Raw genomic sequence first — 14,674 nt, forward strand, 5'->3', positions numbered from 1 at the left:
CAGCGGGGCTCGGCCGTGACGTCACGCGGCTCTCCGCCAATCCCGAGGGTGGCGGGAATGGCCGCCCGTCTGTGAGGGGACTGAGGGCGAGGGGAGCTGCCCCCTGCCTGGGGACCGCTTTTTTTTCCTTAAAGATGGAAAATCAGCTAATTAGATACATGCCCATTTTTATTTATTTATTTATTTTTTCTTCTGTGATATCCTTGGAAGATCACGTTTAAACCCAAGGAATAAAGCACATAAATGTGATATAGAAGTGCTCCAAAACAACTTATTCGGTCTGGGTTTATTGTATTGGGCACAACACGCTGTGAAGTCCCTGAGGCCTTTTTAAAGCTAATTGTGTGCTCCTGCGAGGTGTGTGCTGTGGCACTTGCCAGTCCTTAGTGTTGCAGAGCTGCCCAGTCACTGCACAGGTTTTGAAACTGTTTACAACAGGATGTTGAAGCACTGGAAAAGGTGCATTAAAGAGCTGTCAAATTGGATCAGGGTGTGAACAAAATACTCAAAAGGAGTGTGAGGTCAAATGTACAAAAAAGCTCAAATGTAAATTAACAAATAAATAAATAGATAAATAAAATAGATAAATAAATAAAAAGACTAGTGTGTGAGGAGGCTCAGGGCAGACCTCATTGCTCTCTGCAACTGCCTGAAAGGAAGGTGTGGGGAGCTGGGGGTCGGCCTCTTCTCACAGGTAACCAGTGATAGGACTAGAGGGAATGGCCTCAAGTTGTGCCAGGAGAGGTTCAGGTTGGAAATGAGGAGACATTTCTGCTCAGAAAGAGCAGTCAGGCACCGGGACGGGTTGCCCAGGGAGGTGGTGGAGTCACCGTCCCTGGGGGTGTTCAAGTCAAGATGTGGCAACTTTCTGGGACATATTTTTTAGCTAAATGCAAATTTTTCTTTAGTCACAGACAAATTTTGGAGTTCAATATATTGATATGAATTTTAAGGGTCTGTTATGCACAAAAGGTGAGGACATCTTTGGATCTGTGACAGACTATTGCTTACAAGGTAAAATTCCGGGTATTGTCTGTAAAAACAAACAAACAGACAACAAAAACACCCTAATTTGACTGTTTTCTACCTGACAGGGCACCTGTAAGATGCTGGATTACAGGATAAAGGGCTCAAGAAGACTGAAGTGCATAGGAACACTTCTCATATCTGATTCTAGTGGGAAAGGAGCCTGGAAGAGAAATTCATGCTACTCATACAGAAATTTCACTTCCAGCTTCCTTCAGAAAATTGTCCTGTAAAGGAGAAGTGGCCATGAGACTTCTGGATGGCAAGAGGTAGAAAATAGGGTTTGGTAGAACTGCTATATTTTTGAAATGAAAGGGTCTTTCTGCCAGCTACAGGCCCTTGATGCTGTGAGGTGCTATAAACAAAACAAACAAAAACATCAACAAAATAAAACCAGGTTTGAGATGATGAATAGATTCATAAAGTTATATTTTAGTTCAGAAAGCAGAGGACCCAAACAACAGCTTTTCTATGTTGTTTGACAAATACATACTCTCAGATGTATGAGAATTAATCAGAAAGTGAGCAATCACGATTTTCACATTTCGTCTCTGTGTTCTCTTTTCTCCGACAGAGAGAAGATTAACAGCAGACAGTACAGAATGCTCTGTGGTAGAGAGAAGAATCCAAAACTAACCTGGATCTGAAAAGGAAATCTGAAAAATGAAATAATTCCTGCAGTAACCTACTCTTAACGATCACTACGCACACGTTCCCTATACACTCGGGGTTAGGGCCTTGATGCTTCTCAGAGGTGAGCAGAGCTAAGCCCTGCTTGACAGCTGGCAGTGCCAATTATTTCATTTGCTCTTTTTCTTTTTGCCCTAGGAAGTACACGTGCAGTTACAAGTGCTGAACAGCACTAAAAGTTTCTGCTCTCTCTTGTGGGCTGGTAAGGGTGCCAAGCATGGTGCTTTTCCAGGTCAGCTCCCTTCTGCTTGTAGGACTGACTGTGCTTAACCACTCTGTGCTGTATCACATCAGCTACCGGCATTGTGAAGTGCCTGGGGTTGCTTGGTCCTGTGCATTGCCAGGGTAAGAGACCTGTGTTTTTAATCATTTCCCTATGGACACCAAATAAATAAGGGTGACAAAAAAAGTGCACCTCCTATAGCATTAATGAGACTGTGGTTGTGATAGATCGGTAGTGAAGCAGTTAGAAAGTGCTGCCAGGCCACCCGTGGATAAGAAGACTTTTGGGGACAGGTTTTAGCCGATTATTTTCATCAGTGCCTGGCACCAGAGAGCTGGCAGCTGCTCTGTTCCCTGGTGGTTAAGGCAGAGCGGGGCCACCAGGGGGCTATACCAGACAGCAACAGCCTGCTGGAAGAGCTGAATTCCCCGCTGTGATGGTATTCTCGTGAGGGAAATGATTTGACACTTTTTTGTCTAAATTGTTTCATCAGGTGGAGAAACCGCATTTAAAAATGCATCAGGAGATGTTTTCACGTTAAACGTTTACTTTTTCTTTCTGTGCCTAGAATTATGTGATCAAGTATTTTTAAAGACTTTCATTTTCATTGTGTAAATTTGCTTATAAATATATTAATTAAATCTTAATTAAGGTCTACAAATGAACCAAAGGTATCAGAAAAACTCATAGCTATTTGTACATCTGTAAAATATGATCACTTGTGTAGTATTTTCATCGAAATAAAATTGTCTCTGCCTACCAGAGTGCCAGGGTGGTAGGTAGGTAATTATTACTGTAGTCTGTCTTTCTTTCTTTCTTTCTTTCTTTCTTTCTTTCTTTCTTTCTTTCTTTCTTTCTTTCTTTCTTTCTTTCTTTCTTTCTTTCTTTCTTTCTTTCTTTCTCTCTCTCTCTCTCTCTCTCTCTCTCTCTCTCTCTCTCTCTCTCTTTTCAAGCTATTTATTTATATATATATGGCACCTCTGCTACTGCAGGGATGCAAAAACCCTTGGGAGATGTATGTAAGGTAAAAGTATGACAATGAAATTACACAGGAAAAAGTGTTTAGAAAGATGAAATGACAGCAATAATTTCCAGTGGTCATGCTTATTAGAAGCACACATTTTGTCCTTTAAAAATACACACTTGCATTAAGGCAGGCTTCTCCTTAAACACCGGTTTTGCAGATCTGCAGTCCCTGCAGTGAGAACAGCTTGGTGTTCCCAGAATTTCATTTGCCATGTCATTTTGGCATCTGCTTTTCAAGTCAGTTTGAAACACAATGTTAATAAAAACATAGGACGGTCAGGAAGAAGAGTTATGCATACCTGGTAGAGAGTGGCAGAAGAGGAAATAGGTGTGATGGGGAGACTTGCTGTAGTGTCATTATTTCAATGCTCTGTAGAGTTTCTCTTTGCTTTCATTGAATATTTTCATATTCAAGGAACATAGTAAGGACAAAGAATAATTTGAAGATGCTTGCTGTTAACTTCATAAGCATAATATTTTTAAAATTCTGTTTAATCCAGGATCACTACTCACTAATCACTACTGAACTAGCAAAAAGATCTTATCACAACATTTCTTAATGGGAAGGCTTAGTGAGGCACTGCCATGTAATTCAGTCCCCTGAAACGGGATGTGGTACAGCCTAGGATCAGTAGCTAAATGTGTATGGGTTTTATCTGCTTCTTGCCATTACAGTAAAAGTGTTTTGGGGTTTCTTTGTACTTTTGGGAGATGATTAGTAACAAAGTTCATAAAAGATGAGCAATTTTGTGGAAAATGACCTAAGCCTGAATCAATATCGTACTGTTACAGGAAAGCAGACAGCACTGTGAGGTGTGTGAACAGGATCACTGAGAGCAAGACAGGAGTAACTCGTCTGTTCTGCCTGGCTGAATCAAGCCAGGAGGGCTCACGGTATTTCCATCAGGCAGGAGATGTCAAATGTCTCTGCTCTACAGGGGAAGGACTTGCAGGGAGTTCCTTGTGGCTCTGGCCTTTGAGGAATGCTAAAGATCAGTGACAATTTGGGGGATTAAGACAGCGACAAAGGGAGTGGGAATTACCTGTGGCTACCATGCCATGTCTGCTGAAGCAGCTGCTATTGTTGTGGACCATAAATAACATGGAAAAGCAAAACAAGGTGCATCAAAAAAAGGAGGTGGCCTTTTGACGAGAGAGCCTTTCAGTTTTAAAACTGATTTGATCAAAACAGCTATTTTTAAATAAGGATTTTTAATATGACAATGTTCCTTTAGAATAATCTTTCCAAGGACATTTTCCGGCGTACTTCATCAGAACAAATAACACGTTCTAAATTACACATCTTTATACCTGTGGTTAGGCCAGAACCACGCTAATATACAAATCATACCCTTACAGGTATTTAACAACATCATGCAGAATAAATTGTTCAAGTTTTAATCTTTCTAGTGGGCACCTGGAGCTCCCTTTCACTTGCATTACAGACCTAGAGAGACCTTTTCTCCTTCTTTGCCAGTCTTGGGGTGAGAACCCTTTATTGTTTCAGCAACCAATTCAGTCCTAGGCACTTCTACCTTCTAATGTTGTGTTTTCTGCTCTGCTTTTAAGTAACTAATCTGCAAAAGCACTGCTTTCATCTTGCTTCTTCATAGATGAATCCTGCTTTCCAGGCACGCTCCCATCACGCAGTTCTCCTTAGTGCTATTAACAGGTACAAGTGTTTTGAGGGAACTGTATCAAGGACGATCAGCGGGGCTGTATTTCACGTTGGTAACTGTCACTGGTTTCTAAATAAAATGTTAGGAAAGGTAGAGGTGCAACCGGACATGACAGCTGTATGCAGGCTACAGGAGTGTAGGAATATTTACAAGCTGAGTGTGAAATCATGAATTGTTTGCATAACTGAGAGAAAATCTGACCATAACAGAGCTGGTATTTTGAATTACACTTATTTGGACTTATTTTTGGGCAAAATGGGTTTCTGAGGAAAGAATAACAAGGAAAACAATTTGCATCACATTTAGGATTCAAATTGTAACCAGTTCATTTTTATCAGGGTTACTTGCTGGTTATGCTATCTCTGACAGTAAAATGTCAAGGAACACAATCAATCTTCTCATAAAATGCACTGAGGTGTTCAAAATAAATGTGTTGGTGATTACAGAGACTTGGGGTTCACTGCTGGATAAAAGGAATGACAGCAGTGGGCACATTACTAATTCCTTTGCATGGTGTAAGAATCATGGTGCCTTCTCCATGGTGTTGGCACAGCTGTGCAGCTGAGCTCTGGGCTGAATCAGGGAAATTATCCATCTTAGAAGAGTTTTAGTAGGTTTTTTATCCATTTACAGCTTTGGCTCCCCACACGTCCACCCAGTTGCTGCAGGACAGGAGCAGGAGTGAACGGGGTGCAGTGGTGGGTGGAAAAGTCCTTCACCAGCATCACTTCAGAAAGCTTGGCATTAGTATCCCACAACTAAATTTCAGCTAGGATGTTCGAACCTTTCTTATCTGGCAAAAAATATTTTTTTTTCCCTGCCATAATTAGTGCATTTTTATGTATTTTGTACTAATTTTTAAAAACAATGTTCACAGACTGTCCCATTATCTAACAGTGCTGCCTTTCATATTTATGAAACGTGTTAAATATGTTTGATGTGAAGGAAATGGCTGTTGCCTCTAAAGTCAGCTAAGTTTGCATCTTTCTGGAGTTTAGGTTCATTTTTTTTCTTAAGTTCTTTTCTTTTTTATTCCTTTGTAGGATCACGCTGTGCTCTGTAGATGTCCTGCTCTCCTGGCTGCGTGCTCCCTTCTCTGTTAGGATATTGCGGTGCCCGCTGCTCATGAATCCTTGCCAAAGGACAGAGTTTGTTGACTCCTGATAGTTTTAAGCAGCAGGTCTGTGCAGCGCTGTGAACCTACCTCCTGTGCAGATGTCTTTCGGTGCCAGTACCAGGCTTTGGCACAAACATCTCATCACACCTGCCTGGTGGCATGTACGGGGCAAGTAATAGCGGGGGAAAGGAAGGGTGAAGGTCGAGGACAGTGCTGGCTCCCTGCAAACAAGGGACAAATCGCAGTGAGAGCTTTGGAAATTCAGATGAGAGGTACCCAAATGGCATTAGCAGGGAGATACTGGCAGTCCTCTGCTCGTCCCTGAGATAACAGCACCAGCAGGGACACATTGAAGCTCAGGAAAGTGAATTTGCATTTAACACAGAGATAGTGAAATTGCCTCAGTCTGGCAGAAAGCTGAAGCCATAATAGTAACTAATTAACGTATATATTAACATATATTGTGAATATTAACATATATTAGGCTAATACATAAGCTAAATTACTTTGTGTGGGATGCCAGGGGAGGTTCAGGTTGGAAACGAGGAGACATTTCTGCTCAGAAAGAGCAGTCAGGCACTGGGACGGGTTGCCCAGGGAGGTGGTGGAGTCACCGTCCCCGGGGGTGTTCAAGGAGAGGTTGGACGTGGTGCCTGGGGACAGGGTTCAGTGGGTGACATTGGTGGTAGGGGGATGGTTGGACCAGGTGATCTTGGAGGGCTTTTCCAACCTTAAGGATTCTAGGATTCTATGTTGCATAACCCCTGGGACTTACCTTGTCTGACTTTAAAGTTAGGTCACAGGAGTCAAGGACTGAAGGGCTGACCTGTTTTGTAATTGCAATCTGGTCCTGAATGTTGGGATGGTTTTTTAAAGAACGAGTTAGATAAACTGTCTGTCAAGAGTTATTTAGGAAAAATAAGCACTGTTTTGGGTTAGAGAGTTAGAGACTCTTGCTCTACATCTTAGAAAGGGATATTGGGCCAATGCTTGCAGTTTTCCCTTAAGACAGGCTAAAATATGTTCATTGTCCAAGCTGAGAAAGCACAGATAAAAATCAGAAATAAGGAAAATGATTTTAGGCATGATTTCTGCTGTCCAAATGACTGAAAGTGTATTACAGGAAATTTATACTTGAGGTTTTTAGGATGAGTATAGACAATAGTATTCTGGAGCTTTCTTCCAGGGCACATAGATCTTCAGTAACAGTAAAGGAAAAAAGGGAAAGAATAAGTTGAGGGTCATGCAGAGTTCACCTTATGTACCTCCTGGACCTGGTCTCTTAGTTTTTAGTTACTAGCAAGAATTTCAGAGCAATATTTCATTGTGAAATCAGCATCATGGACTGGCTAACAAACGTTCAGTTTACTTTGACTTTGTTACATTCAGTTTGTATATTGGTTTATTATCATTTTTGCAATGCTGTTTTCAAAACCCAGGAAGAGAAGAACCTACCTGGGATGTAACATTTCTGTCCTCTGCAGTTTCCCCAAGCAGGGAGGCCATACAAGAAACCAGGAAGACTAAAATAGATGCCACGTGCTTAACAGCAAAGTTATGGGAAACGTAAGGTAAGCTTCAACTTTAATTTGAAGCAGATTGTACTTTTAAGTAAAGATATAATAAGTCCTAAAACACACTAGGATGCATTTAAATGTGCTGCATAAAAACGCAGAGCAATTAAAATGGAAATTCAGACTTTCTGGTATGTTGTTTATTCCCCACAGGGGTAATGTTTGGGAGGAGCTGGTATGCCATTAAGTGTTCTGAGTGCCACTGGTACAGCGTACTGAGTGCAACCGTTACACTTTGACTTCCCATTTAAGCTCCCAGCTTTCCTCTGTTTTAATTATGAAAGGCAGCCTTCCCTCCAGGCAGGAACCTTGCACAGGTACGCTCGTTCTTCTTCTGGAGAAGCCTGTCCTCTCTGTTGCTGAAAGAAGGGGTCGAAAAGTGGGACTCAGCACCTTCCTGAAATTCAGGTGACCTGAACAACTCCATTTTTTCTAAACTGATCGATTTTGGCCACTGTTTATGAAACAGCCCTGCTGGAGGAAGGTGAATGCTTCCCAGTCTGTGCTTTTCTCCTTTTCACAGCCTACTCTCTGCTCAACTCACTTAGTACAAGCTCTTTTTATCTTTCCACACGCCTTTTTCATTGTTTGTGCAAAAATCTTCTGTACAGCTTGTGCTTAATAGAACAGCCTTATATCTCTTTACTTCGCTGATTCCCCATCTGTTCTCCATCCAAACCAAAGCTGAAAATTATCCTCTGCTTTGCATAAATCTCTTCAGCACTTATTCCAGTGCTTTTATTACTTTCAATTTTAACTTGATAGGCCTGTGATAGACACTATACAAAATAGTTCTGCACTGGACCCCTAAATCATTAACTGGAAACAAATCTTCCTTCATTTAGGAGTTGTTCATTTGTAACTGAATGTATATGAGTTGAACACTTATTTTCCACGGGAGTTATATGTGCGTGATGTGTGTTCATAAGCATGGAGAGTAGTGCTGGTTTTTAACAGCATTAATTTTTAATTGATTATAGAGAGTGCTTTTCCTGAGCCTTCCTATAAAACTGTGAGTGTGCAAAAAGATGAACCGGGGTCCTCATTGGTTACTAGACTAATTGTGCTGGATAATGGTAGCACTTTCAGGCAGATTAGGTCCTACATAGGTTCAGTAACCATTGAATCATACAGCAAAGGAAAAAATGTCAGCAAAGTATAAGAAATCCCAAAGTTCGTTAAGCATCACAGAGCTAAGTTTCCAAATTTTACAGCCACCTTTTAGAGCTATTCCCTGAAACTAATTGTTTTGTCATCTGAAAGTTTATTTGCCTCCTTTTAGCTCTGCTGAACCAAGCAAAACTTAGCAGTCAGTCAGGCGTGGAAGCTCTTTTCACTCCTGATCTTCTCAACAGGCAGATCATTTTATAGAAAGGTTGTACATGAAAAATCCAAACGGTAGTGTGTCAGACTGACAGTGAAATGCCTCGTGATAATTACAAGTTCTGAGGTTTTTTTGAAGCATGTACTTGCTGATCTTATTAGGTAAGATTTTCATCTTCCAGAATTCCCCCTTTGGGAATTATTTATTAGTATTTGGGAATCCCCCCTCAGTGTGGCAGCACTGAGGCATGAAGATGACAAAAGGTGGAGCAGGAGCTCTTGGAGAACGATTCTTCTGAATAACGTGTATCAGGAACTCAAAGAAGCTATGTAGTGCAGATGGGTGTCTCGGTGTGTTACCAGCCTGATAATCTCAGTCCTCTATTTCTTCAGTTTCATATGTTTGCAGTGCAGGTCTGTACCACATAACATATTTTTTTGTATTTCAGTAGCCTCACAGTAAGTGGACCAAACTGAGGGACTACCACCATTTCCCTTCAAAGACAATATTTGTCAGGAAAATTTCCTTTAATTCTTCCTTTAGTTTATCCTAAATATTCCTATAAAATATATCATTCCATCATTTCTAGTTAATTATAATTATTTTTTATTTTACTTCGCCACAGACCTGAGTATTTGAAGTACCAGAAATCATTGTGATACGTGAGGATGTTGGTGAAGTGCATTTTGCTCCTTCAAAATGCGTTAAATCATTTAGAAATATAAGGAAATATTAGGACAACTAGACCCAGCTCCATCGCATACCTGTGCTTGCCGCCTTGTTAGAACGATGATCTCTCTGTCTCTGGGAAGATACTTGCGTGAGAAGGACATTATTTATATCAGTGAATTGAATTAATCTGTTCCTCCTGTGATTTCTGGCTGCATCACTGGGGTGACACTTGTGCCAAACTCCCCAATCCCATTAAGTGCTTTCAGATCATAGACCTGCCTTACTGACCCAGGACTGGTACGGGGCGAGGTATTACACCTGGATTTTAGGGTGTCTGTGCACTGTGAGGCTTGACATGGTTCCCAGGAGGGAAGAAAGACTCTCCCATAGCACTAACAAGACCTAAAACACATAGAATGACAAATAAGTCTTAACAGTAGATTAAATGCCTCATCCCTTTTATGTTTCCCTGATCATACAGGATGAAGCAGGTACACCTCGTGTGTTCTCTGTGGGGACCTATGCAGCAGTAGGAGATGCTGCACCTCACCCACGTGGCTGCTCACAACACTTTACTCATCTCACGGCACTGAGAGGACGAGAAGACTGGGAATTCCCTCAGGAGTTTGCTCAGTTCCTCTGTTATTCCTCTCACCATAGTCACGAAGGCTGAACTTTCACGAATCTGCCTGTCTGCTCCTCAGATGTGTTGGTGTTACCCCTTGTCTCCGAGGGTGGGATCCCTCTGACTACGTGCAAATGTCTGCATTCAGACCAGTCACACTAGCACACTTTGCAGGCAGTGGCATGGAGTAGGCACTTAATTACTGACTGAATAGGGATGGTTCACCATGATCACTTTTATTCGAGATCTGCAGTAGGACACGACTGATCTGCTGTAGGAGTGCTTTTTGACTTTAGGACTGATCCTACAGGAGTCTAGGTGGCAAGTTCGGTGTAGACATCTGCATGTAGCCAAATTAAATTTACATTCAGGGTCTTTGATCCTTAATTTACCTGGCAAGGCTTTTTTTCTTTCTCCTCCATGTGCGTGTATAAATCTACATGCTGTGTAAGTGAGACAGCGATGCAGCCATTTTAGTAGTTGAACGTTTTTTGTGTTAGAATTATGCATTTTTGAAAACATTGCAGGTTTCCATGGGACCCACTGGAACAGCAAAGAGAGCCTAAAAGTGCTTTCCTTTCTCATTTCCCTCCCCAGTTTTCCTCAACATAAATGCTCTTTAATTGCATTTTCTCCTGCAACAAAAAACATTTGGTTGCTTTTGTGGAGTCTGTGCTCCTGGATTAGCCAGACTTGTTTTTACTGCATGATTTTTAGCATAATGTTGTTAACATTATGCTAAACAACAGTACTGATACGCAACAACAGTACTGATAAACTTCAGGCTAGATCTGATCCTCCCGAAGAAACCATCAGGGTCCATCCAACCCTAGGTCTTAGCTAGTGTGTAACCATATCACAGATTTTACAGTTAAAATATATTGCAAGTAGTGAAGACAGCTTCCTAGTCGTTCAGTTTCCGACACTGCAGAACATTTCTGTATTGCTTCAGACAAAAAAAAAAAAAAAAAAAAAAGGATCGTTAGTGGGTTTTGTTGAGCAGTTATGTCACTCTGCTGGGAGGCTGCATTAGGCTGCCCTTTTTGTAGGAGTGCCCTCCACAGACTTCCGAACTGTCAGTTCCATCCCTTATGATTATCTCCTGTGCTGCTTTGAATATTAATGGCACGAAGCCGTCCTTGTCTGCAGTGAGCACAATCCAAGAGGAGCCTACAAAAATGAAGCAAAAAAGGAAATGAGCGTATGGCTCTGGTTAAAAGTGCACAAACACGTTTTAAGAAGCCATCCAGCACGTGAGCAGAGCACGCTTCCCTTTTGTACACCAAGACCTTGTCATGTTAATGACAGTAAGATCTGGCAGTCCATGCCAAACACATTTATGTGTAAATGCAAAGGGAAGCTACACAAAAGGTCTTGAGAGTTTTGTGGCATTTTATCCCTTATTTAAGTTAGGTTGAAAAAACAACCATCTCTTTGCTAGCTCTGATAAACCGAAGTATCTCCATTTTCTGAAAACTCAGCCAGCCTTTCCGTGCCAACTTGTGTTCCAGTGACATCTACTTCTGCTTATCCCTTTTGCTCATCTGCTCTTCCCAAATGACGAAGAGATCATAAAAATGGAAAAAAATTGGTAAAGAAAATCATTGTGCTGTGTTGGCTCTAAAGGGAATTTGGGATTTCCATCTCCTTCATTTAACCAAGATTGTGCAGTATGTTTACAATTTCATATCTCAAATGGAACAAGTTACACCTTGGAGATGGTTTCCAGAAGATATCATGATTTTAAAAAGCAGATTTACAAAAGCTATATATAATAAAATATATAGATATAATAAAATTCATTGTCCTTTAATTATTAATCAAAACTTTTCATAAGAAGACAATGAACAGAACCTGAATAATGTTTTAAATCTGTTTCCTTTTAGGAAAGAAAAAAAAAAAAAAAGGAGGCAAGATTAAATGACAAAGACTAAAATCATTCAGGATCACTCTCTGTATTACACAGAAGCAGAAAATAAATGTAGCCTCCCACACTTTGTTTTTTACCTTCCTTTGAAAGTCAGCTTGCAAATGAAGCTATATATACTTTTTTCTTTCTTTTTTTTCTTTTCTTTTTTTTTTTTTTTTTTCCTAGTGAGTCATCTGTTTCCTGTTGGACTGGATCTTACAGCTGTTAAACAAAATAGTGAACTTTCTGTTTGTCTGTTGTTCAATTTGGCATTTTGTGGAAATTAAAAAAATAGAAGAAAATACACTGTAGCAGCTGGTAAGCATTGTGGGAGCCCTTGTGTCCTGCATTTTCTTAGAGCATAGGATCCTGTCATTACTGAGCAGTGCCATTGGCTGGGATCTGAGCTAAAGAAAGCCTTGTTATGTTTTATTGTTCACATTTTTAATTTGGGGAGATAAGATTGTGTTTTGAAAAGGCAGATGGAAAAAGAGGATGGAAAAAAGGAACGGAAAGCCATGCTTAATTTCTGTCAGTTGTAACAAACCACGTTACTGGACAAAGCAAATCTCCCTTATACTATTAACAGAACACCTCCCTGGGCTGCGACGCTGTTCCAAGTTGTCATGTCACCTGTTACATCATAAGAAGCTTGTCATTCCAAACCATGAAGCTTTAATCTTCTCCTCTTAATACTTTCTTTCTAATTCTGGACAGTCTTCAGATTCTATAAACGGTGGGCCTAGAAGTGGAAACTCTGCTGTCCCAGTTGATAATATTGGTCAAATTGATAAAGCACACTCTTTTGCAATACTCCTAAGGCTTTTTATTTCCACCCAATGAAATATTTGAAATTCTCTGTGCAATTGGTAACACTGCTTTGAAGCATTCACCCCAAAATCCACTGAAGGCAGAAAAACCTTGTGCTGAATGTAATTCCCTTCTGCTACGCACAGTTATTGGCACGATGACCTGCAGAAAAGAGAGCCTTGTGTGTGCTAACACTACGGCGCTATGTGGCAGGCTATATTTAGCCCAGGTAATGGTATTACGGTCCTGGGCTTAATGCACACATGATGAGGGCAAGTTCATTGCTCGTATAACTCTTGTGATCCTAATAGCCTTGCTATGGGTATGAATGTGGTCTGCAGTTATAAGCTTTTTTTTTTTTCAATGCATTCAATTTTAGGTTCATAGTTAAAAAATGCTGGGCTATCACCACAGTACAAGCATACTTTTCATTATGTCCCCTTTAATTATAGAGCATTAAAGGATGGGAGTGATATTTTTAAACATCAAATTTAATATTCATGCCTTGTGGCAAAGGAAAGATTGAGGAATATAAACCTCACATGGTCATAACTGCAAAAACAGCCGCATAACTACCTCTGCCTGCAATCTGACAATTTTTGCAGGATTTTGGTGAGTTTTAGAAGGATTTTTCATTCAGTCTTTCTTCTTGCAGCCAACAAACAGGCTCAATTTCTGCAACACCAAGCAGTGCACTGTGCATGCAGGGGTCATGTTAGCATGATTCTGAGATGTTTTTTTGATATCTCCCAAGTCCAATGCATGACATTGAAGAGCAGAGTTCTGAGAAGTAAATATTCAGCTATTTCATAGAGCAGAAAATATGTTTTCTCTGGCACTTTATTTATTGTTTACATACTGAATTGTAAACCTCTTTGCTCATTATAGGTATTCGTTTCCAAAATCAAGAACTGGAAGTACGAGCCAAAAATCTGTCCTCCTTGCCCTGCAAAGCTGCTACAGTATGCTATCGCAGAAGCCTGCTGGGAAAGAGCTCCGGCCTCTGCAGCATGTGGAGGGCTTTGTGCTTGCCTCCACTGCACTACACAGGAAAGAGAAATTGCTGACAGAAGTACAAAACCTGCATGTACTTGTTATCTGCATATCCTGCATATCCATATTAGCTGCTGGAACAACTCCTGTAGGCCAGGGAAAAACTGAAATGTCCCAATGTGGCTGGGATGTAGGCAGCCTCCCTGGGCTGTGGCATGTATGTAGCCATCAGTTCTAGCTTCATCAGTTAGCCTGGTATATATCAGTCTGGTACGTAACTCTCATTATTTAGAACATTTTAACATTACTACTGTCCTTTTCATTTTGATCTCACCAAAAGTTGAATTAATTTCTCATAAAACAAAGTCTTCTGATGAAGCCAGCGTGTCTCAGCCTGTCAAGGGCTAAGACAAAGGCCAAGATAAAGTTATTTGTGGATCCCTCAGTGCAGAAACAAAGCAAGGAGATCATAATTGCAGCCAAGTACCGTGTACCTTAAGGTCATTATATAATAAGGCTGTGATGAGAAAAGCCATCAGAAGCACTGTAGAGAAATGGATAAGAGAAAGTGAGGGCCTAGGTTTCCCTGGCCACTTCTGTCTTTACAAATCAGTGGTGTTAGAAATGTGGGATTGACAAATCAGAACATCGAGCACTGCTGTTTATTTTAGATTAAAATAATCCCAAATGCTGCATGGTACATCTATCACTTTGTGAGAATGACTTTTCCTCCAACCTCCTCTTCATTGCCAGGTGTGGGGTACACTTGTGACGATGGACAAGGCAGAATGCCAAAAGGGCTCGGAAGGAAGTATTTCTATTTCCAGATAACCCACTGGACTGATTATTTTTTCAACCTTCCTCTGCAACGGCATCCAACATATTACTCTGGTAATAGGTAGTTCTGCAATTACTTAGCATTTAAGTGAATTTAGCCATCTGCATTTGCTACAGCATGGGGTAATTACCACAAATGCCTCATTTACACTAAAAATCTCAGTTGAAA

At 40.8% G+C, this 14,674-nt stretch overlaps 1 protein-coding gene and 1 long non-coding RNA gene across 7 annotated transcripts in view; one reads left to right on the top strand and one right to left on the bottom strand.

Annotated features, from left to right (window-relative positions):
- Nucleotides 1-14,662, top strand: LOC140002262 (uncharacterized). 6 transcript variants are annotated; one of them, XR_011808601.1, is made up of 10 exons: nucleotides 1-459; nucleotides 1,095-1,295; nucleotides 1,601-1,780; nucleotides 1,855-2,061; nucleotides 5,688-5,824; nucleotides 7,246-7,332; nucleotides 7,489-7,652; nucleotides 12,052-12,183; nucleotides 13,564-13,938; nucleotides 14,422-14,662. It is a non-coding gene; the product is annotated as an uncharacterized lncRNA (long non-coding RNA). The 6 variants fall into 6 exon arrangements; XR_011808597.1 differs by having other exon boundaries at nucleotides 13,564-14,662; XR_011808598.1 differs by lacking the exon at nucleotides 12,052-12,183 and having other exon boundaries at nucleotides 7,489-7,743; nucleotides 13,564-14,662.
- The window catches only part of LOC101800614 (WD repeat and coiled-coil-containing protein), a 30,077-nt gene continuing 23,139 nt past the window's right edge, over nucleotides 7,737-14,674 (bottom strand). Inside the window, exon 5 of the mRNA XM_021267756.4 lies at nucleotides 7,737-11,126. Coding sequence (XP_021123431.1) covers nucleotides 10,960-11,126 — 167 coding nt within the window. The 3' untranslated portion in view covers nucleotides 7,737-10,959. The remainder of the gene's footprint in view (nucleotides 11,127-14,674) is intronic.

This window comes from Anas platyrhynchos, chromosome 3 (genome assembly GCF_047663525.1).
Source record: "Anas platyrhynchos isolate ZD024472 breed Pekin duck chromosome 3, IASCAAS_PekinDuck_T2T, whole genome shotgun sequence".
NCBI lineage: Eukaryota > Metazoa > Chordata > Aves > Anseriformes > Anatidae > Anas > Anas platyrhynchos.